This window comes from Cervus canadensis, chromosome 21 (assembly GCF_019320065.1).
Source record: "Cervus canadensis isolate Bull #8, Minnesota chromosome 21, ASM1932006v1, whole genome shotgun sequence".
NCBI classification, from domain to species: domain Eukaryota; kingdom Metazoa; phylum Chordata; class Mammalia; order Artiodactyla; family Cervidae; genus Cervus; species Cervus canadensis.
In genome coordinates, this window is record NC_057406.1 from 11,981,394 (window position 1) to 12,004,540 (window position 23,147).

The 23,147-nt window shown below is 41.4% G+C and overlaps 1 protein-coding gene across 25 annotated transcripts in view; it reads right to left on the reverse strand.

Moving 5' to 3' along the window:
- WNK1 (WNK lysine deficient protein kinase 1) overlaps window positions 1-13,016 on the reverse strand; it is a 128,663-nt gene extending 115,647 nt beyond the window's left edge. For 7 of the 25 annotated variants that reach the window (XM_043441378.1, XM_043441385.1, XM_043441383.1 and 4 more), the window contains exon 1: window positions 12,124-13,014. In XM_043441378.1, the coding sequence (XP_043297313.1) occupies window positions 12,124-12,882 (759 nt within the window). In that variant the 5' untranslated portion in view covers window positions 12,883-13,014. Of the gene's footprint in view, window positions 1-12,123 lie in introns of all 25 variants that reach the window. The other 18 variants (XM_043441389.1, XM_043441388.1, XM_043441387.1 and 15 more) reach the window with 6 other exon arrangements.
- Between the last annotated feature and the right edge of the window lie 10,131 nt (window positions 13,017-23,147).

Genomic DNA, 23,147 nt, shown 5'->3' on the forward strand with positions numbered 1-23,147 from the left:
TCATGAATTGCTGAAGCCTGGCTTGGAGAATTTTGAGCATTACTTTACTAGCGTGTGAGATGAGTGCAATTGTGCAGTAGTTTGAACATTCTTTGGCATTGCCTTTCTTTGGGAGTGGAATGGAAACTGACCTTTTCCAGTCCTGTGGCCACTGCTGAGTTTTCCAAATTTGGTGGCATACTGAGTACAGCACTTTCTCAGCATCATCTTTTAGGATCTGAAATAGCTCAACTGGAATTCCATCACATCCACTAGCTTTTTTTGTGGTGATGCTTCCTAAGGCCCACTTGACTTCACATTCCAGGATGTCTGGCTCTAGGTGAGTGATCACACCATCCTGATTATCTGGGTCGTGAAGATCTTTTTTGTACAGTTCTTCTGTGTATTCTTGCCATGTTTTCTTAATATCTTCTGCTTCTGTTAGGTCCAGCCCATTTCTGTCCTTTATTGAGCCCATCTTTGCATGAAATGTTCCCTTGGTATCTCTAATTTTCTTGAAGAAATCTCTAGTCTTTCCCCTTCTACTGTTTTCTTCTATTTCTTTGCATTGATCGCTGAGGAAGGTTTTCTTATCTCTCCTTGCTATTCTTTGGAACTCTGCATTCAAATGGGTATATTTTTCCTTTTCTCCTTTGCTTTTCCCTTCCCTTCTTTTCACAGCTATTTGTATGGCCTCCTCAGACAGTCATTTTGCTTTTTTGCATTTCTTTTTCTTGGGGATGGTCTTGAACCCTGTCTCCTGTACAATGTCACAAACCTCTGTCCATATTCATCAGGCACTCTATCACATCTAGTCCCTTAAATCTATTTCTCACTTCCACTGTATAATCATAAGGGATTTGATTTAGGTCATACCTGAATGGTCTAGTGGGTTTTCCCACTTTCTTCAATTTAAGTCTGAATTTGGCAATAAGGAGTTCATGATCTGAGCCACAGTCAGCTCCTGGTCTTGCTCTGTTTTTATGCTACAGGAATAAACTTACTTCTTACTGGCAAAAACGTGCTGATTGTAATGGTTCCTATTTAGATTAATAAAGATGTGTTTGAGCCCAGTTATAATGATTTAAAATTCATGTTTGAAACTGCAATGACTTTTGCACCAACCTAATAGGAATTAATAATTAATGTAATTAATTCCTGGTAGAAATTAAATATAGATGTTATCTGTATTTATAGGAAATGATTATGAATGTGGGTGAGGGAAAAACTCTCCTGGATTACTGCAATATTCTCCTACAATTACAAAGCAAATTCATAGCAATTTATGTCACCTGTTTTACTGCAGGCTTAAAAAAAAAAGGCAGTACCATATCCCCAAAAGCAGCAGCAGATATAATATAAAAGGACAGAAAGTGAATTAATTTTCAAAGAGCCTTGCTGGAGTGAGAAGGGTGCCTGAGGGACCTCTGCCCAGAGGAGCTAAGAGACTGGCTATTCTGAACTGTTCTATTCTCAACTCCCTGACACCAACTGTATGGTGTTTTTCACACCACCACCAAATGTTTCAGCTCTTTGGTCACCAACTGGGTGTCCTACTGATTCAATTCATTTCTGACACTAACCACCTGGAGTCAGCAGGGACCCGTGCAGATGCTCAGTCCCACAACACCGCCTTCACTTCAGACACTAGCTGCAAGTCCCCAGGTTGCCACCTACACTTCTGACCAACCAATAAATGCAGGGTTTCTATAACCCCCTCCTCAGGTTTGAGAACTTGCCAGAGTGGCTCAGAGAACTCAGGAACAGCCAAACAGAAGAGATCCACAGGGCAAGGTGTAGCCTCTGAGAAGGGTCACACTGCTTCCATGCTCTCCCTCTAGTGTGCCACCCTCCTGGCACCTGAAGTGGTCATGAACCCAGAAGCTCTCTAAACTCTGTAAATCAGGGGGTTTTGTGGAGGTTTTACTACTTAGGCATGGTTGAATAAATCATTGGCCATTGGTGAGTAGCTCAGTCTCCAGCTCCTCTCCTCCTCCACTCCCAGAAGTTGGGGGTGGAAGAAGGGCTGAAAGCTCCAACCCTCTAATCATGGCATGGTCTTCCTGGTGACTAGTACCTACCCTAAAGCTATCTCTGAGCCAGTCAGTCAAGAGTCACCTCATTAGAACAAGATACTCCCATCCCTCTGGAACTTTCAAGGCTTTTAGGAGCTCTGTCAGGAATCAGGAATAAAGACCACATATGTATTTCTAGATTATGCCAATTCATCCAGACATTTAGGATAATAAGAAGTAAGTCTGTCACTCTCAGAAGTAGGGTGTATATATAGATGGAAAAGGGTAAAGCTAGAAAGAAGTCTAGAACTGGAGATATGAATGTGAACTCATGGCTTTCAACAGACAGACAGATCTTACCAACACTATAGGGGTTTCCCAGGTGGCTCAGTGGTAAAGAACCCACCTAACAAGCAAGAGATTTGGGTTCAATCCCTGGGTCCAGAAGATCCCCTAGGGAAGGAAATGGCAATCCACTCCAGTATTCCTGCCTAAGAGTTGGACATGACTGCATAACTGAGCACACACCAACACTATAACCACTCAATTTGTCTATATTAGGTGGAAATTTGATACACAGAGGCCACTAAAAATAACATCCCTTCTCAAAGATTTAAGTCTAAAACAGACGTTCAAGGGACTTCTCTGGTGATACAGTGGTTAAGACTCCACACTTTCACTGCAGAGGCTGTGGTTTTGATACGAGGTTAGAAAACTAGGATCCAGCATATCGCAGGGAGTCGCCAAAAAATTAAAAATAAACAAAAGTAATCAAAGATAAACAGAACGTTCTATATCATAACCAATGTAAATAATATCTAAAAAACTTAGAACACACCAAGAAGTTAATAAACACACCACCTCCCTCCTTATAGCATCTACATATGTAAACTGGTTAAAAGGCTATTGAAATGGAGATTTACTTCATGAACTCAAAGTATAAAAGGTGTAAGTTGCTCAATAACAAATTGTAATCGCTAAACAGAACAAAAAAATTCAATTCCACTATAACTCAAACTTCTTCCTAGTTTAACTGAAGTATTTTGCAGTGGAAAAAACAAGGACTCAGATGCCATATGATCTTAAACATGTTATTAAGCCTGTGTTTGTTTCCTCAAATATAAAATGTTTAAAAATCTGCCTTGTACTGTTCCTCTGAGAATTACAAATAATATGCTATGGGCATATGACTATGCTTATCACCAAAAAAGTCCTAATAGCTAAGTATTAGTAATTATTAATACTTTTCCAGATTAATTAGCAAGGAACAATCTTTAAAAAGACAAGGGTTTAAAGAAGTTCACACAGTTATTTAGGCTTTTTGTTGTAGATATGTCCATTTCAACCATATTCTAGAAATAGTACAATAATTAAGATATCTTTCTTGTAACAGTTTCATGTCAAATCTGCTTCCTCAAATGACACACAAAGACGGTCATTTCAGAGATGCCCCACTAATAAAGTCTGTATCACCAGATTAACACGCAAATGCAGCATTAATGCCAGCGACTAACTATAGAGAGAAATGAGCTGTTTTAAGAATCAGCACATCACACCCAACAATTGAGTATTACAGTAAGTTGCATATGAAGTATGAAAACTATTTTGCATTGAATTTATCCATAAAGAATAACCAAAACTAAAACAGTAACTGGCTTAGAACAGACTCTCATCTGTTCTAAGGCAGAGAAAGCAGACAAAATATTATATTTCAATGCTTTAACTTTTAAAGAGCTTTCCCTGCTCATCTATTGTGTTCTCCACGATCATGCCTTCTACTTACCCAATCTTTCTTGCTCCATGTTTGTTCAAACTTGTCTAAAGAAATAGCCTACTCTTCTCGTCTCTACTTCTTAACCTCCCTCGCGCCTGCGTGCTCAGTCACTTCATTCATGTCCAGCTCTTTGCGACCCCATGGACCATGCCCCACCAGGCTCCTCTGTTCATGGGATTTTCCCAGGCAACAATACTGCAGTGGGCGGCCATGCCTGTCTTCCTCAGCCACTCTTTAAACTCACTGCAATCTTCTGAAACTGTAAGATCACCAAATATCTAGAGCGAATGTGACATAACATTAGTTATTGTTAATTCTGCATGTGTATGTGAATTTGTGGTAATATCCTTTGTGTATCTTTTCCAAAAAAGGAAATACTGTTTTATTAATAGAATACAGCTTTTTAAAATGTATAACTTCAGTTATAAAAGCATCACACTGTATATTCTTTGTGCTGTGAATTTTATCTCAATAAAGCTATTTTGCTTTTTAAAGCACAACTTAACCCACAATTTTTTCTGCCATGATAGAAATGTTCTATATGTGCCATCCAATATGGCAGCCACATATGGCTTTGATCACTTGAAATATGGCCAGTAAAACTGAAGGATTAAGTTTAAAGTTTTTGTTTCATTTTAACTAGTTTAAATTTAATGTTGAAGCTGAAACTCCAATACTTTGGCCACCTGATGCAAAGAGCTGACTCATTTGAAAAGACCCTGATGCTGGGAAAGATTGAGGGCAGGAGGAGAAGAGGACGACAGAGGGGGATGAGATGGTTGGATGGCATCACCGACTCAATGGATATGAGTTTGGGTAAACCCCGGGAGTTGGTGATGGACAGGGAGGCCTGGCTTGCTGCGGTTCATGGGGTCACAAAGAGTCCAACACAACTGAGCGACCAAACTGAAATTTAAATAGCCACATAAGGCTTTATGGATAAAGAACTTTATTGGACATTACCAGAGACTTAGAGATACTTATGTGCGCCCCCCCTTATGCAACCTCCCCTCTCATTTAGGTACCATCCAGAATATTGTGAATGACTTAATAGCCAAAAACAATAAACAATTTCAACAGCCTAAATTTATCTCCACAGTTTTTCCCTACATTTCCTAACATCCACTCTCCACAACTACTACTATGCTAATTGGACTTCTCTGCTATATTCCTTCCTGGAAATTTTATTCTTTCTGTTCTGTTCTCCTGCTGTTTTGTTTAGTCTCCCTGGGCTCCTTTTTCCTTTACCCACCCTTTAATTATTCCTATTTTGTCGTAGGCCCATTCTTCCCTGTCTTTTCCTCTGTTTCTCTTCATATATATCCTTTCCTTAGATAACTGCATTTACTTCCATTATTTCAGCTATGACTAATACAGACAGCCTCTATTTCTACCTCAGATCCATTCTTTTGAGCTTCAGGAATGTATCCAGTGGCCTGGTTGAACTTCCTCCTGGAGGTATCACAAGCACCTCACACTCATCATGTCAACTGAATACATCTCCACACCCCTTCCCCTCAAAGGCCAACCCTCCATTCTTTCCTATTCCCTCCCTCAGTTGACAGTACCATTTTCTATTACCACCCTCTCACCTGCGCTTCATTTTTCCTCCAAATTCCACTTCATCAATAAACCCTGCCCTCATTTTCTCTACTAAATATTTAAAAATTCCACTCCTCTTCTATTGTCTTAGTTCAGGCCCTAGAAATCTCACATTCATACATAAAACTAAACCCTACATATTCGTACTCCTTAAATAATTCTCCACAATTAATTTTATGCAAATCTACTTCTCTGCTTCAAATTCTCTCCACTGCCTACAACTGAGTATTTGTGTGGGAAGGGTGTGTGGAAAGTTCAAAGAGTATGTAAATACGATAATGTCTAGGAACTCTTTAGCATGTTAAAGAGATGTTATGTTGCATTTCCCAAGTCTACCATAACCCAGGATGCTTAGACCGTAACCCAGTCCAAGCAGAGAGAAAATCCACAGAGATGAATACAGTCACCCCTCGAGGTCCTCAGGGGGCTGGTTCCAGGGACACTCCCCAGCCTCCACCCCATGGATAACAAAATCCACAGATGCACAAGTCCCGTCTATAGAATGGTGCATTACTTGCATTTAATCTATACACATATTCCATATACTTTAAATCATCTCTAGATCACTTGTAATACCTAACACAATGCGAACACTACATAAAGAGTTGTAAACACGATATAATACACACAGTTGCTACAAGTGCAGAAAATTCAACTTTTGCTTTTTGGAACTTTTTGGTATTTCTCTTTTCCAGTATATTTTCCATCTACAATTAGTTGAATCTGTGAATGCAGAACCTGCAGATATGGAGGGTGAGTGCACATCATGTTGTCTGGCTCAAAACCATTAGCCATGAAGAGAATCCTATCATTACCTCAAACAACATGTTTACTTCTATCAACTAATAGAGACAATGCACAACAGTAATGATGTGCTTCACTACTTCATTTCACTTATCACTGTTTGGCTTATATATTAGTGCTCGATTAACTCAACACCATTCACCAGGTACATAATGACCAAAACACAGATCATCTGTGTCTGAGAAACTGCAACCTAGCTGCACAAAAGGCATCTACAAAAACAGTGGATTTTTTAAACTAATCTGAATACGATTATACCAAGCAGATTTCCAAATATTTTCTTAAATTATTCTTAAAATCTTAGTTTCTTAATACTTCTTAAATTTCAAGGAAAACTGTATTTGTTTGTGATGACAAAGCTTATCTGATGATTCTTTTCTAAAAATCATTAAGCACATTAATTTAGCACAGCACATTTAATATGTCAATCTTACAATGCCAAGACTCAACTCAGAACATCAAAAACTAAATTCTTTATGAAAGCCCACCTGAAAAGCTAAATTAATACAAATTAAGGTAGAGATTTTCTACAATCAAGTCAACCACAAAACCAAGCAAATACTAAAGTTTCTTCTCTCCTGTAGAACATATCAATAACTAATCTTTTTAGAGCCACACACAAAATTAAGCCTGCCAGTTGTCAAAGGCATAATCCTCTTCCAAGCAAAAACACTCTTAAGAAAAGCTTCTGGCAATTTCTTCTCAGTCCAAAAGTTGCTCTTCAGTCTAAAAGCTGTCTTAAGATTTAATGAAACCCTTAAACTGAACAAAATGCTCCTAAAACCCAACTAACTACGAAGTTTAAAATAATTCATCTGTAACAAATGATAATAGCCTTCGAAATGGATTTTTCTTTGAAGTATCATACTTTACATTTTTCAAAGTACCTTCACATAGTATTTCAGTTGCTCCTCAGCAATCCTGTGAAGTCAGTAAGACATGTTGCTAATAAATCACTCTTACAGAGTTAAATTCCTTACTCAGGATCAGATAATTGGGTAACACAGAACCCAAGTTTTCTGCCTCAGAGCTGGTTTCTGCTATATGTGTTGTATTATATCAGAGTGAAATCTCAAGATACAAGATTAGAGAATCTGCTGTGGACCAATGAAAGGCAAGGAATATGGATGAAAAACTCCTGAGATCTACAACTATTTCTAACTTAATAACAGAAAAAATTTAGTACTTACCAAAGTATATGGAGCATCTACTTATGTCTAGCTCAAAGACTAATGGAGTAGACAAAGAATGTAAATGATTTTTAATCAATGTGAAGAAAACTGTAAGAATGATCCCAAGAGCAAAGATCTCAGCAAATTCTGGAAACTAGTCATTCAGAAAGACTGCCATTTGGGAGCAACAAGTTATGAAATTAGCAAGAGGAAGTTAGGCAGAGGACAGGTAAAGCTAAAGGATGTGAAAACACTGATGACGCCACATTCAATTCCAACATTTCTCCTGTAAGAAAGGAGTTTTGCTATATTTTTCAGGTATAAATGTAAACAAATCGAAATTTTCATCAGTACCCTCAAAAAGGCAGCCTAAAAAAAGATGCTGCATCATCACAGTTAATATGTATGTGCCATGCTCGGTCCTAAAGGTTTTTTATATATACTAATTCATTTAATCATCACAACAACTCTGTAAAATAGGCACTCATTACATTTCACTTTACAGGTAAGGAACTAACACAGAAGTTTATCCAAGGTTACATACACAATCATTAGCTGAGCCAGGATTTGAATGGAAAGTCATGCTTTCCTTAGTTCTTAATCACTGTGTTACACTGCAGAAAAAGAGTGCCTTTTCCAAATCCAAGTGCAGGTCATGCTAAGTCTCACCTAATCCTGCACACTTGATTTTTAATACGGGACCAAACAAAATGCAAAATGTGAACAATAAGTAAATATAAAGAACTGGCATAGCAAAACCCACTAACCAATTATTGTGAATTTTTCACAGTATATGAACATTTTCAGAAATTATACTTTGAACATAACCATTCTTGCAGCTTTTACAGCTTTATCTAAAACACTAACTTGTCAGGAAACACAAACAACACACTTAGGGTGATTTCTGAAAATGAGAGCCCAGTTTTAGTTGAATGTTTCCACAGGGATTAACCAAGATGACTTTAAACAACCAGGATCTTGCACTAGAATCTGAATGTCAAGAAATGAACTCAGTCACCAGGCAACAATAGATTCCCAATTTGTTTTACACAAAAACAATCTCTCTTTCCATGTTCTTACACTACAAGCAATTGTGATACTAAGGGTCTGAAAAAAGGTAAAAAAGAAAAATGGAAAACATTTAGGCCCCTAAGACAAAGAACTATATTAAAAAAAAAAAACTAAATATAACTTTCTCCTGTACAAAGGTTACTCTTAAAACAATAAATATACATGTATTTTAAATTAACTCTTACCTAGTCAAAATTATCCTGTCTTTAATTCTTATTCTGCCTGTTGAGAAGGGACAAAGGATTCCTTCAAACAAGTCACCAATCATTCTTTAATTTGCACAGCAGCTACCCTTGAGCTACCTGAATTTTGCTCATACTCCAACAGACCAGTGGCTCTGAGAATTAAAAAACAAAAAGACTCCGAAGACTATTCTCTGAAATTTAGTTTCTGAGACTAAAAGTTAGTACAGATTCCTAAAAACCAAGGAATGTGGAACAAATTTAAAAAGTTAAGGTAAGAAAAATCCTCACTATTCAAAACAGGAAGAACAGTATTCAATGAATTAAGAACAAAGAATAAGTTATGGTTTCTTAATCACAGAACCACAACAATTTTCTACACCATTGAAAAACTTGTCATAAAGCACTGATATCATATACTCATGATGAGACATGAGCCTTAACTTGCTAAAAGCCAGAAAAAAGTACACACTAAGTATTTTGGAGTTTAATCAAAATTTATGATTTGACTTCTTTCATGCAGATCTGGAAACGATCTTATCAATATATCCAATGAACTCTGTATTTAGAAGCAGCATGGGCAGAAAAGTGCTTAAAGTAAATGAATCATTCTTGAATCGCAGTGTGTAATTATGTTTTATTAAAGCAACTATACTATGTTTCTTTAAAACAAAAAACAAACCCTCCCTAAAATAGGCAATGTAAATTCTGTAAAGTCCAGCAGTAACAACATTTTCTGATCAAGCCAAAAGAGAAGTAATATTAAGGCACATCACCTGCCTAGTAAAACCAGGTAAGGAAATATGCATCTTAATAAATCTCTGTTATCACTTAAGATCCTGTAGTATCAAAGTACTACCCACATATTAAGAGTCAGTATTTGTTTTAACAGATAACTATGGCTATTGTGACTCTAAAAATAGGCTTGATGGAAACAAATTTGACTTGCATACCACACTCACCCATCCTTCATCCCCAAAAGCCTATTTATTTCTCCATTTGAAGTGATAAAATCACTACCCATATCATAAGTCTGGAATCTGCCAGGGTTACAGGATCAGATTTCTCCAAAAATCTGACAGTAACTTCCACATCAAAACAGGACTGCTTGATTTGAGATTTACTAATTAACCATCTACTAGACTACAAATACTTCAACATTTCTCAAATTATTAGATCCTAACCAGTTAATTTTATTCCTTATCAACCGAAGCAAGTCATTTACAAGTAACTCTATAACCTCAGGTTCTTCATTTATCAAATAAGAAGCTGGGCAGAATAGCCTAAGATTTCTTCCAGTTTTATAAATACATGATATTTTTAAGTCAACAACTTAACACAATATTCCTCCAATCTTCCTACAGAAAAATTTGTAGTAAGTATACCTTTAGTGGAAAAAGTGTTTTTTCCCCCAATGATTTAGTAATCCTTTGGCTTGTCCTTTAATTTAGATCCAAAGACAATAACTCAAACACTAACCTACTGAGTAGGTTGTTAGGCAAGTGTTTTGGCCAAAACATCATAAATACTGTCCAACTACTGCTATAAAAGATCTTGGGACTAAGATAATCACATTTCAAAAACAAAAATGAAAAACTGTAGAAGTAGGATCATATAAGGAAGGTTCCAAAGCAGGGTACCACTCAATGCATTTTCATTCGGTTCTCCAGTCAAATTCCAAACTAGCATAAAAATAATATGGCAATGGTACACATAGAAGATATTCTTTTGTTTAACCATGACCATGCCTAGAGAACAAAAATCATAAATTCATGAGTTCCAGGAAAAAAATGAGAAGCTCAGACAAAATTATTGTGACATTAGACAAATTGAGGTTTTTTCCCCTACTGTATCATTAGTTTCAAGATAATAAACTATCTGAAGATTCCAGGTGACAAAAAAAAATACACATTCTGAGAAGTCTTAAAAGTTAAAAATTGAAACTAACAAAATTAATCCATAAAGTGCTCAACACTTACTTGGGTCTAGTCTTGAGAGTAAGGTAACTAATTGAGGGGAAAAAATTATTAAAAAGCACCTATTCAAATATGAAACTATAAAAAATACAATCCAGGATCAGTAGCAATAAGCACCTTAGGTATTAAAAAAGTAACAGGTGTTTGTTTGCTTGTAACTAAAACTCTGCCTGTAAACCAAAACAAATCAGACCTAAATTTCTAAGTAAGAATGACCAAGGAATAAAGTTATAATTTGACAATTAAAAAAAAGTCTACCACCTTCCCAACTCTAAAACACTACAAAATTGAGTAGTTTTTATTTCACAATGCCTTTAGAAGTTCTGTATCACTAACTATAAAACTTAAGAAATTATATTCCTAAAAAACTTATCAGTTTTTTAAGTTTACTTCCTTCCACATGTTAATTTTCCTTCACACTTGATATGACCTTGGTCATTTGGAAGGTGACATTCAAAAGGTTAAATGTTAACATATTGGTTCACGGATAATAGATAAATTCCTAGATCACTCAGGTATTTTCATATCCTATTTCAGCTTGGTTCATTTCCTTTGCCAGAAGAATATGGATACTGGCATTTTTCACATATAATATCAGCGGTTTTTTCATTCAGTTCAATTCCGCTTCTTCCAATAACCTATGGGAGGACAACTTCAGTCAAGCTGCTACAGATCAAGCAACAAGTAGCCCAAACCCCGTTATATCCTTGTCAACCAGGATGACACACCATTAATTTACACCATGAAAATCTCCTAGAGGTTAAAATTGAAGCCTTTGTCACTCCTTTGTACCCTTGAGAAAGTTTAGCTTAAAAATCTTTCACAAGATTAAAACAATGATAATGATATTACAACTCTCAAAGCACACATACAATTTTACATAAGCTCCTGTATTACCCACAGTACAGCTGAGTGGGCTAAAGACACACTAGTTTTAATAACAACGTCAGCTCACGGCTATCAAAAACTTGCTTCAACATCGTTAGGAGGAACGATATCAAACACCCAACTGTAACTCTCTAGTCTCAAAACTATTCAGAGAAGGAAGCCTTTTTTAGTTTATTAGATGCCGGTGAGACCACCAACTAAGATACGTCGAAAAGGTCATTCGTGAACAAGGTCGTTCTTAATTTAAAAAGACAGCCTGTTCTCCGGAATGGAAACAGGCATCGAACACACCAGCAGCTCATCGCTGCAGACCTCTGATGAACACAAGGCAGGAGGACTGTACTTTCCGAACTCAAAAACTTCCCCGCTCTTTTCGTTTCCTGCCAGACGCTAAAACAATGACGAGGAGGCAGTGCGCTGGTATCCGGATGACTTTCACCACTCCTTCCCTAGAAGCGAATCTCTGGCTACAAATACTAACGCCTCACCTGTCCCAACACCCCAAATCCTGGTGACTCTTTCGAAAGTTGGCCTCCCCCCCCCCCCCCCCCCCCACTCGCAGGGAACAGTTAAGAGGAAGACACGTAAAGGGAGAATTCGGCCAAGTGGCCGAACCAAATGTGGGACCCACAGCACTGTAAGAGAAAGGTGGGGGTATACCTGCAGCTCACACCAGGCGACCTCCACGGTGGTCTCGGTGTCCAGACCCTTGTAGACCGTCTTAAAGGAGCCCCTGCCAATCTCGATGTCAAACTTGAGAAAGCGGCCGTCGTTGGACATGCCCACGGCCTTGGTCTCCAGCTCCTCGATGTCATCCTGCTGCTGGCTCCGTTCCTCCTGGGGCTCCTTGGCGCTGCCGCCGCCGCTGCCACTTCTAGACGACGGAGGCTCCTCTCGGCTCCCCACGGGGCCGGGCTGGACAGCCTGGCGGTCTCTGCCCGCGCTACCCGGGGCCGAAGAGGTGGCCGGGCCCGCGGCGACCGGCTCTTCGGGGGCGGCGGCGGCGGCGGGCGGCTGCTGGGCCACCTGGGCGGCGGCAGCGGGGGTCAAGGTCTCCTCACGCGGGGGCTCCGGGGGGCTCCGCTGCGGGACCACTGCAGCCGCGCCGGGCTGGGGCAGCGGCAGAGGGAGGCCGGGCAGCTCCAGCGCCGTAGCGTTGGAGTCGCAGATGACGCTGCGGCGGAAGAAGCGGTGCTCCGTGGTGGTGGTCGCGGCCGCCCCCCGGCTGTCCTTGTCCATGGTATGGCGGCGACGCCGGTACTCCTCCGTCCGTCCGGCTGCGGCGTCGGCCGCCGCGGCGCCCAGTTTCTCCCCCACCGAGGAGTCCGAGCTGGAGCCATTCTTGGGGGCAGGCGCCGGCGGCGAGAGGAACAGCGAGCCCGGCGCGCTGCTCTGCTGGTCGGCGGCGCCGCCAGACATGGTGGGAGCGGGAGCGAGGCGGGCGGCTCGAGTTCGAGGAAGAAGGGGGCCGGCCCGGGGCGGCGGGGCGACGGCCCCTCACTCGGCACTGACTCGGCGGCCCGAGCGGGAGGCGGGCCCGCGGGCCCGGCTGCGGCGGCCGCTGCGGCTCTCGAGGCGCGCTTGTCGGGGGCGGCGGCGGGGCGGAGGCACGGGGGCTGGCGCCTCACGGCCCGCACCCATCGTGCGGCAAGCGGCGGACGGGCGGGCTGGAGCGCCGAGGGCGCGCGGTCATGGGGGCGGCGCGGCGGCCCGCACCGAGTCAAGGAGGCGGCGGCCGGCTCTCCACCGCCGCGGCCCGAGGCGGGTTGGACCCCCGAGCGGCGGCCGCTCGGCGCGGAGGCGGACGAGGCCGCGCTGGGGCTCGCGGCCAGGCGGGAGGCCGCTCCTCCTCTCCGCCCTGCTGGACGGCCTCAGAGGCCGCCCATTGCCCGACGCGAGGGGCCGAAGCGCGACACGGAGGAGCGGCCCCCGGCCCCGGGCCTCACCGCCCGCCCCGGGCCGGGCGGACCCCTTCCTCTCCGGGCCGGGGCCGGGGGCTAACGGAGGGAGAGCCGGTAGGGGAGGGCCCGAGCCCGGTGCTCCTCCGGGCCGAGGAGGGCCGGGAGAAGTAAGGCCAGTCACCCGGTCGGGCGCCTTCTGTCACGGAGATAAGTGCAGAGAGGCCGCGGAAGAAGAGCCGCGTCCGCCGGCGAAACTCCGCGCTAAATGGCGCCGGGAATCTGAAGCCTCCACACAGCCCGCTCGTGCCCCGCCCCCCGCCGCCCGGGGCGCCCCACCCCCACTCCGCTCTCCGGGCTCTCGCGCAGGCTGTCTCGTCCCGAGACCCTCTGGGACTTGTAGTTAACACCTTGAGTAATGAAGGGGACTGAGCAGGAAGGCGCCTACGACTCCCGTGATGCCCTGCGGTGGCTTAGCCTGAGGCCCCACGGGAGCTGTAGTTCCTTTTCAAACCGCCTCTTCTGGAAGGCGGATGGGAGCGTCACCGCGGGTCGCTAAGCCTCATCCTTTAGTGGGCGCTAGCTAGGAAAAGCATGACTTAGGCATTAATTGTGGAAGAAGGGAAGAGAAAACAGGAGAAGGACTCAGAAAGAGGGGAGAGGCTCCCACCATGCTGTGCTGAGGCGAGAGCGAGCTCTTGGGACTGCTATGGATGGAAAACGAGCTGCTGTTCCTATTTAAATACGGTGTCGCGACCGGAGCGTGGACGGAGAGCCGGGTGGTGCCGGACCCCTCCGCTCGGGCCACAGACTTTGTGCATAACACTGATTGTCTGGGGGAGGGGGGAAGCTTCCTTCCATGGCACTTAAGGCCGCATCCTGGGCTCGAAGCCCAGGACAGATCCTCTGACTCGCAGAGACGGGCCGCCCCACTGCAGTCAAGGGTCACAGCGAACTCCGCCCGGAAAAAGCGCACAGCGCTCGGGAGGGGGTGGCTTCGAGAAGAAACGAGGTCTACGTATCTTTGCGGCTTTTACCACAAACTTGAGGGAGCTGAGTTGACTTGGATGAAACTTAATGTGCTCCTGTCTCTCTTGGTGCTTAGTAAAAACAGCCTCCCTCTTCCTCTGGAGGTGCCTGAGTATGCCCGTGTGATCGACACCTCGGCTTTGGACGTGCGGCTTTCTCGAAAGCATCCTCAGTCTCCCTGGACCCCTTGCTCCGCGCAGCCGCCACTCAAGATGGTGCAGGTGATGAGCACCAGGGGGCACCCGACGGAGCAGGAAGCCGGACCCAGACGGCGGTTGAAAGTCTTAAGCCCAACGGTACGAGCGGGAAGCGCTGAAACGTGCGCAACCGCTCCGAGCGCGCGTGCGCTCCGCCCGGGCTCCAGCTCCGGCCCCGAGCCCACCGCGGACCGGCTCCGGAGCGCACGGGCCGCGCGGCCGCATTGGAAAAACAGCGGTTGGAAGCAGCCGGACGGAAGATTCGTTAGCGCTTCGTTTCCTAGCAAATGCCCAAAGCTAGCTGAATGAGCTCCACTTAAGAGAGAGAAGTCTGGCTCTACAATCCAGAGCGATTTATCTGATACGTAGAACAGTTACACTATTTTTTAAATGTTTTTAATCAAAAGCTACCCTGTAGGTATACAAAAAAGTTTAAAACCAGGGGTTGTTAGGTTTCATGAAGCTAGCAGATTATCAGCATTTTAAAACACAGTTCAGTAGGGGCCACTGAAGTCTTAGTGTTCGAATTCCATTGTTTCAGAGACTATCCCCTTCTCTCGTTTGCTGTGGTAATGGTAAATATCATTACGGTGTATTAAGTGGTTTGTCTTCATTTGTAAACTTGGTGCAAAGGGGAGAAATGCCTCTTGCATGGGACTTCTTGAGGCAGCTCCTTAGAACTTGACGCAGTTGTTGCTTTTTACTAGGGAAAATAGCCTACTTTAAAACATGAGACAATTGATTATAAATCGATGAGTTAAAAGGAGATCAGTAACTAACAATGTTCGTGTTTTGGCACCATAAAAAATGAGGATGTTTCTATGTGAACGGCCATTGAAAGCCTTTGTTACTACCTGGTCGTACTTACTGGACCGTGAAGCTCTGGCCACACTGCATTGAGCACAAGCCCTATGACAACCACCAGGCCCTATCGACAGTCAGGAACAGCTAAATTCATTGTAAATAATTTAACTGTTAACTCAAAACCCATGTGACGGCTTTTCTGACTTGTGTAATGGTAGCTTCACCGGGAAAACAGGTACAGTGTTAGATTTGAAGATTAAAGTGTTTATGTGAATATTTTACTACCACACTTGTTTGTTGGGCTCCCTTTTTAACACCTACCCACTTTCAGTGGTGTTTGCTATGAGTCATTACTATTATATCCCAAATCGTTCTTTTCCTTTCTCTGTAACGTCAGGTGTCCAGTAAAGAATCGATCTCTCTGTAATCCATATATAAAAAGCATCAAGAGGTAGCAGAAAGAACCCAGTGGATGCTCTAAGCAGACACTGGACTGCCTGGCAGATGGGTCCATAATACAAATATTTTATTTTCTCTCACCATGTTCTTTACTCATTTAGTCCCTGTTCATTTTCTCACCCTGATTCATGTTTCTTTCTAGTTCCCATCCATTCCCATTTGATGTTTATGTGGTCCCTGCCATTGGTAACTGGACAGCAATGAAAACCACCTATGACTCCGACAGTGGCTTAACACACAAACTTATTTCATGTTTATCTGGCATATTCATAGGGTAGCATCTTGAAGTGTAGAGGAACAAAAAAAATACCAACTTAAGAGAATTGTGCTTTTTTGTCTCTCTCTCTCCCCATTTTTCATGCTCCCTTGTCTTGCCTATGGTAATTCTTATTTCACCTCTTTGTCACTTGCAACCCAAGGAAGAAGGGAGAATCAGGCAGTTAAACAATGAAGAACAGATTTTGAAACCTTTTTTTCTTATAAAGGAAATAAAGGGGGGGTGGGACTTGCCCTATATCAGAGCATATTGGAAAACCATAAGATTAAATCTGCTTATTGTGATAAGCACCGATAATGGAGAGAATACAGAAACTGGGTGCATGGGAGGTCCATAAATGAGGAAGATGGCGATTCAGGTCAGTGGAAAAGGTTAATAAACAGTGTTTGAACAGTTAGTTACTCCTTTGAAAAAGAAATTAGATATCTACCTCACACCATTTACAAATTGATATCCACACAGGGAGCTATTTTTTTTTAAAAGAACTCTGAATTTTTAAAACATAGGGAAACATGGGATAGGAAAGGACTTCAAAGAAAAAGCCAAGAGCCATAAAGAAAAACATTTGACTATGTTAGAATTGACAGTGCTGATCGATAAAGCACAAGGATGAGCTGGCAGAAAAACTTGGAACCTGTATACCAGAAGCCTAATAGCCAAAATACATAAATAACACCTTAAATATAAAGAAAAAGATAGCTGTATAGAAAAGGGGGAGAAATTAACTGAGGCAGGAAGAAATGAATATGACCAAAAAAAACACAAATCCAGTAACTAGGGAAGTGCAAGTTAAAATAAGATATAAATTTTTCCCTCAAAAAAATTGGCAAAATTTTTACGGATTTATAATATCAAGCTTTGACAGAGGTGTGGAGAAACTCATGCACTACTAATGATAACATAAGTTAGTACGACTATTTTTGAGGGCCGTTTGTTAGTGCCTATTAAAATGTGCAGTGTGCATAGCCATTGACCCAGTAGTCTTCCTTCTTGGTACCCACCTTAAATGCTTGCACATATGCACTAAAAATAACTCTAAGAAGGTCCACTACAGCTTTGTCTATAACCAAGAAGTGAAACAATCTGCATGTATGTTGACAAGAAAATAAAGTATGGTATAAATTTTGATACCATACAGCCATAGAAGAGCACAAAATAAATAGATATGTAGTCACATAAAAATAGTAAGTAAAGAACTCAAGTTTCAGAATAATTATAAGATCATATATATTTTAAAATTATGTTTCTGTATGTATTAAAGTCTGGGCAATACCCAAAGAGAAAAGATTCAGCTAACTAATAGCAGGACCACAAGAGAGGCCATCATATTAAATCCTACAGAAATTAAAAGGATAATTGGAGAACATGCTGAACTACTTTATGTTGATATATTGACAAATAAGATGAACAAGTATGTTGAAGCACAAACTATCAAAGTTCACTTAAGGAAGAAAAAAGAAAACTTAGTGGCCCTATATCAAAGAAACTGAATTTATGGTTAATCTTCTCACAAAGAAAACTCCAGACCTGATGACTTAATTGGTGAATTATATCAAGCACATAAGGAAATATAGCCATATAATACAAATTCTACACAAACTTTTCCAAAACAGAAGCATAGAAGCAATTGTGAGCTCATACTATAAGGCTAGCATTATCTAGTTAGCAAAACCAGACAAAAATATTACACAAAAAGAAAACTACAGTTCAATACCTACCGTGAACAAAATTTTAGTAAATAAAATCTAGAGATATTTTTTTAAAAGGGTAATACATCATGTCCAAGTTGGGTTTATCTCAAGATTTAACAGTAAACATAAAACAAAAGTAATCAGTGTGATTTGCCATTTTTTGTTTTTTTTTTATTGTGATTGGTTCATTTAACTTAGCATAATGTCCTCAAGTTTCACCCATCTTGTAGCATATAACAGGATCTCCTTCTTCTTTAAGGATGAAAATACTTAATTTTTTTGCTTAGTCACTAAGTCATGTCCGACTCATTGGAGGCCCCATGGATTGTAGCCTGCCAGGCTCTTCTGTTCATGGGATTCTCCAGGCAAAATACTGGAATGGACTGCCATTTCCTTCAGGGGATCTTCCCAACCCAGGAATCAAACCGGTGTCTCCTGCATTGCGGGCGTATTCTTTATCACTGAGCCACCAGGGAAGCCCTATCAACAAACAAAAAAGAGAAAAATCATACGATCACCTCAAGAGATGCATAAAAATCACTTGACAAAACTCAACTACTAGGAATTTCTGGTGGTGCAGTGGTTAGGACTCAGGTTTGCACTACCATGGCTTGAGGGTTTAAGCCCTAATTGGGGAACTAAGAGCCCTGCAAGCCACATGGCATAGCCAAAACAAAACAAAAAACCCAACAACTGTTCATTATATATATATATATAAAATCCTTCAGCTGACTATAAATAAAAGGGAACTTTTTCAACATGATAAAGTATATCTACAAAAAACCTAGAGCTAACATCATGCTTAAAGGTGGAAGAACAAATGCTTTCTAGGATGGCAGATAAGGTAAGAATATTCATTCCCACCACTTTATATAACATGGTACTGGCAGTCCTACCCAATGTGCTGAGAGGAAAAAAGATGAGATACATGCAGACTAAAGAAACAGCCCAAGGAATGTTAAAAAAAAAAAAAAAAAGCCCTACTAGAACTAAGTGATTTAACATGGATAGTGGATACAAGGTCAATATACAAAAACCAATTGCATTTCTATATACAAGCAATGGACAATTGAAAATTAAAAATTTTAAAACATGTCGTTTGACTTTCAGACTTCAACAAGTTTCCAATGACTGCTACCTCACAGAAATATCAATTTGAATGAATATCCACATGCAAAAATACCTTCACAAGAGCTAAGGATTTTAAGTGGCAATTAGAGCACCCAGGAGCTTGATTATATCCTTTGCAGCCAATCCGTATAGTCAAGGCTATGGTTTTTCCGGTGGTCATGTATGGATGTGAGAGTTGGACTATAAAGAAAGCTGAGTGCTGAAGAATTGATGCTTTTGAACTGTGGTATTGGAGAAGACTCTTGAGAGTCCCTTGGACTGCAAGATCATCCAACCAGTCCATCCTAAAGGAAATCAGTCCTGAATAGTCATTGGAAGGACTGATGCTGAAGCTGAAACTCCAATACTTTGGCCACCTGATGCGAAGAGCTGACTCATTGGGAAAGACCCTGATGCTGGGAAAGATTGAGGGCAGGAGGAGAAGGGGACGACAGAGGATAAGATGGTTGGATGGCATCACTGACTCGATGGACATGGGTTTGGGTGGACTTGGGGAGTTGGTGATGGACAGGGAGGCCTGGCGTGCTGCAGTTCATGGGGTCACAAAGAGTCGGACACGACTGAGTGACTGAACTCAACTGAACTAGAATGGCTAAAATTAAAAAGAGAGAATACCAAGTGGTGGCGAAAATGCAAAGCATCTGTTTCTATCACACATCCAATGGTACAGCCAGTATGGAAAATAGTGTGACTTTGTAATAAAGTTGAATGTACACTTAACCATATAATCCAACAAATCCACTGCTGGGTACTCACCCAAGAGAAATGGAAATGTGTGTCTACACAAAGACATTTCAGAGAAATTTTATTTATGATAGCCCAAAACTGGAAATACACCAAATATCTATTGAATTGAATGGATAAGTAAACTGTGGTATTTCCATGTACTGGAATGCTTTACAAACAAACCACTGATGAGTACGGTAATATGGATGAATCTCAAGAGCATGATGCTAGCTGAAAGAAGTCAGACGTGAAAGGTGACTGATTTCACTTACATGTCAATCTAGAAAACGTAAAATTATAGAAACTGATCTATTCCTGGGTCAGGGGTGAGAAGGGGCAAAGGGGACTGACTGCAAAGGAACACAGAACTTTTAAAGTAAAGGAAATATTTTCTATCTTGATTTTGGTGGTTGTACGGGCTGTATTCATTCAAAACTCATTAAACAGTACACCTTAAACAGGTGAATTTTAACTGTACATAAATTATACCTCAAAAAGCAGAAAATAAATAACAAAGTGGAAAATTCTTAAAGAGACAGGAATATCAGACCACCTTACCTGTCTCCTAAGAAACCTGTATGCAGGTCAAGAAGCAACAGTGAGAACTGGACATGGAATAACCTTATGGGTTCAAAATTGAGAAAGGAGTACGTCAAGGCTGTATACTGAAACCCTACTTATTTAACTTATATGCAGAATACATCGTGTGAAATGCCAGGCTGGATGAATGAATCACAAGCTGGAATCAAGACTGTTGGGAGAAATATCAACAACCTCAGATATGCAGATAATACCACTCTAATGGCAGGAAGTAAAGAGGAACTAAAGAACCTCTTGATGAAGGTGAAAGAGTGAAAAAAAAACCTGGCTTAAAACTCAACATTCAAAAAACAAAGATCATGTCATCTGGTCCCATAACTTCATGGCAAAAAGATGGGGAAAAAGTGGAAACAGTTACAGATTTTGTTTTACTGGGCTCCAAAATCACTTCAGACAGGGACTGTAGCCATGAAATTAAAAGACACTTGCTCTTTGGAAGGAAAGTTATGACAAACCTAGAAAGCATATTAAAAAGCAGAGATACCACTTTGCCACTAAAGGTGTGTATAGTCAAAGCTATGGTTTTTCCTGTAGTCATGTATGGATGTAAGAGTTGAACCATAAAGAAGGCTGAGCACTGAAGAATTGATGCCTTCGAATTGTGGTGCTGAAGACTCTTGAGTGTCCCTTGGACTGCAAAGAGATCAAACCAGTCAATCCTAAAGGAAATCAATCCTGAATATTTGTTGGAAGGACTGATGCTGAAGCTGAAGCTCCAATCCTTTGGCCACCTGATGCAAAGAGCTGACTCACTGGAAAAGACCCTGATGCTGGGAAAGACTGAAGGCAGGAGGAGAAAGGGACAACAGAGGATGAGATGGTTAGATAGCATCACCAACTCAATGGACATGAACCTGAATAAACTCTGGGAGATAGTGAAGGATAGGAAAGCCTAGAGTGCTGTAGTCCATGGGGTCCCAAAGAATGGGACATGACTTAGTGACTGAACAACAACAAAAACTACACAAAGAAGATTTTTTCAGTGGCATATAATAATGCCAAACCAGTCATTTATGATCAAGGAAAAGTATATGTGCTACTTTAACATTCATAATTTAATAACATTTCTCTTAAGATGATGATTTTACTGAACATAATTTGCTTATTAATCTCCACAGTCAGATTAACTCTGTAACTAGAAAGAATATTTAGCAAGTTCAGTAACAACAGCAATAATAGTTCATCTTCCAAATGTCTGTATGCGTTTAGACCAATTGAAGACATTGTAAATTTGCTCTCTTAGGATGGCTGAGAATTAGGAAAAGAGCTCCAAGTTCTACATTGAGTAATGATCTACAGTAGACAAAAGTATACATTATTTTTAGACAATACTAATAGTCCTTAGGTAGTAGTCTCATCTTTCTCCAGTTTAATCACAAAGCTCCTAAAATTATACACAGTACAAGGATCCCAAGGTGGCGCTAGTGGTAGAGAACATACCTGCCAATGCAAGAGACGCAGGGTCAACCCCTCGGTCAGGAAGATCCCCTGGAGGAGAGCATGGCAATCCACTCCAGTATTACTGCATAGAGATTCCATCGACAGAAAAGCCTGGCGGGCTATAGTCCATAGGGTCATACAGAATCAGACACAAATGAAGCGACTTAGTACACACACATGCACAAGGCAACAACAGGGAAAGATGAAGGGAGAGGAACCTGGACCACCTAGGGCTACAGTGGATGAGACTCTAGCAGAGCTGGACTCTTCATTGAACTGAATTCATAACAAGTTGGTTTTCCTTTGTCAGAGTGGCAAGTTACTTCAGCCTATTTCCTTTTGGACTTCCAGTGAAGTTTATAATTTCTCTTAAGAAAATCCTAAAATGATTATTTCTTTCCCCTTCCAAGACTCCCCCTCCATCACACTCCCCCTAAAGCACTTGCCAGTTTCTTTTATGTGCATCTCCTGATAAGCTTCCCACTGGAGAGAGAGTATGTCTGATTTCACACTTTATGTGCAATATGATTTTAATTATTGAATAAGGGTGCTAAACAGTAACAAAAGTCATGGTGCTACTAAGGGCCGGGTTAGGGATGTGCATGTGGTATCTAAATTTGGATGTAGGGCTTTCCTAGAAAAAGACAAGACAGTATTGCTTCATAGCTTAGCACATGTTGGGAGCAGCTTGTCAAAACAGACCTTTTCAACTGCTAGGCTGATTTTAGCTCTCTATCTGCGCATCTCTGCAGCCCTGATCACCGAGCTTCAACAGAGGTATTAAGTTATGACAGAACAGGACTGGGCAATCTTATCACTTGTCTCTGCCTATAACAAACCAGGACAGATTGAAGTGTTGGATTAGCTACCCAAGAATCAGGACATAAGTGCTAGGCCCTGGTTAGAAAAAAATTGTCACAGGTAGTAATTAGAAGGAGGCCCAGAGGCTGAACCTGGCCCGAAGAGAAATTTAAAACCCTTGTAAAGACTTAGCCCCTATCTTATTGCCAAATCAATTTTAGTTCAATTTTTTATAAATGGGGGAAAATGTCTTACCTCAGCAAATTCCTGTGACACATGGTTATTACCTAAAGACAGATAACATCCCAAAAAACACTGACTAAGATGTTTTCAAGTGGACACGTTCTCTCAAGAAGTATCTTCTAAAAAAAAAAAAAAAAGCATCTTCTGCTCATCAAATTACATGAACAGAACATCATGTAACAACTGGCAGAAGAACCCATAAGCTTGCCATGGGGATTGTTACTGACTTTCCCACATATTTAAGCCTTTTTTCCACATCAGGTGTCGGCCTTCTGTAAACAAGGTATGTGCTTCCTAACAACTGTATCCTGTACAATACCTGGGAAGGGGCCCTGGTCATAGCAGATGTCAACTGTGTGGTTAATTTGAAAGGTTAAATTTAACTCTG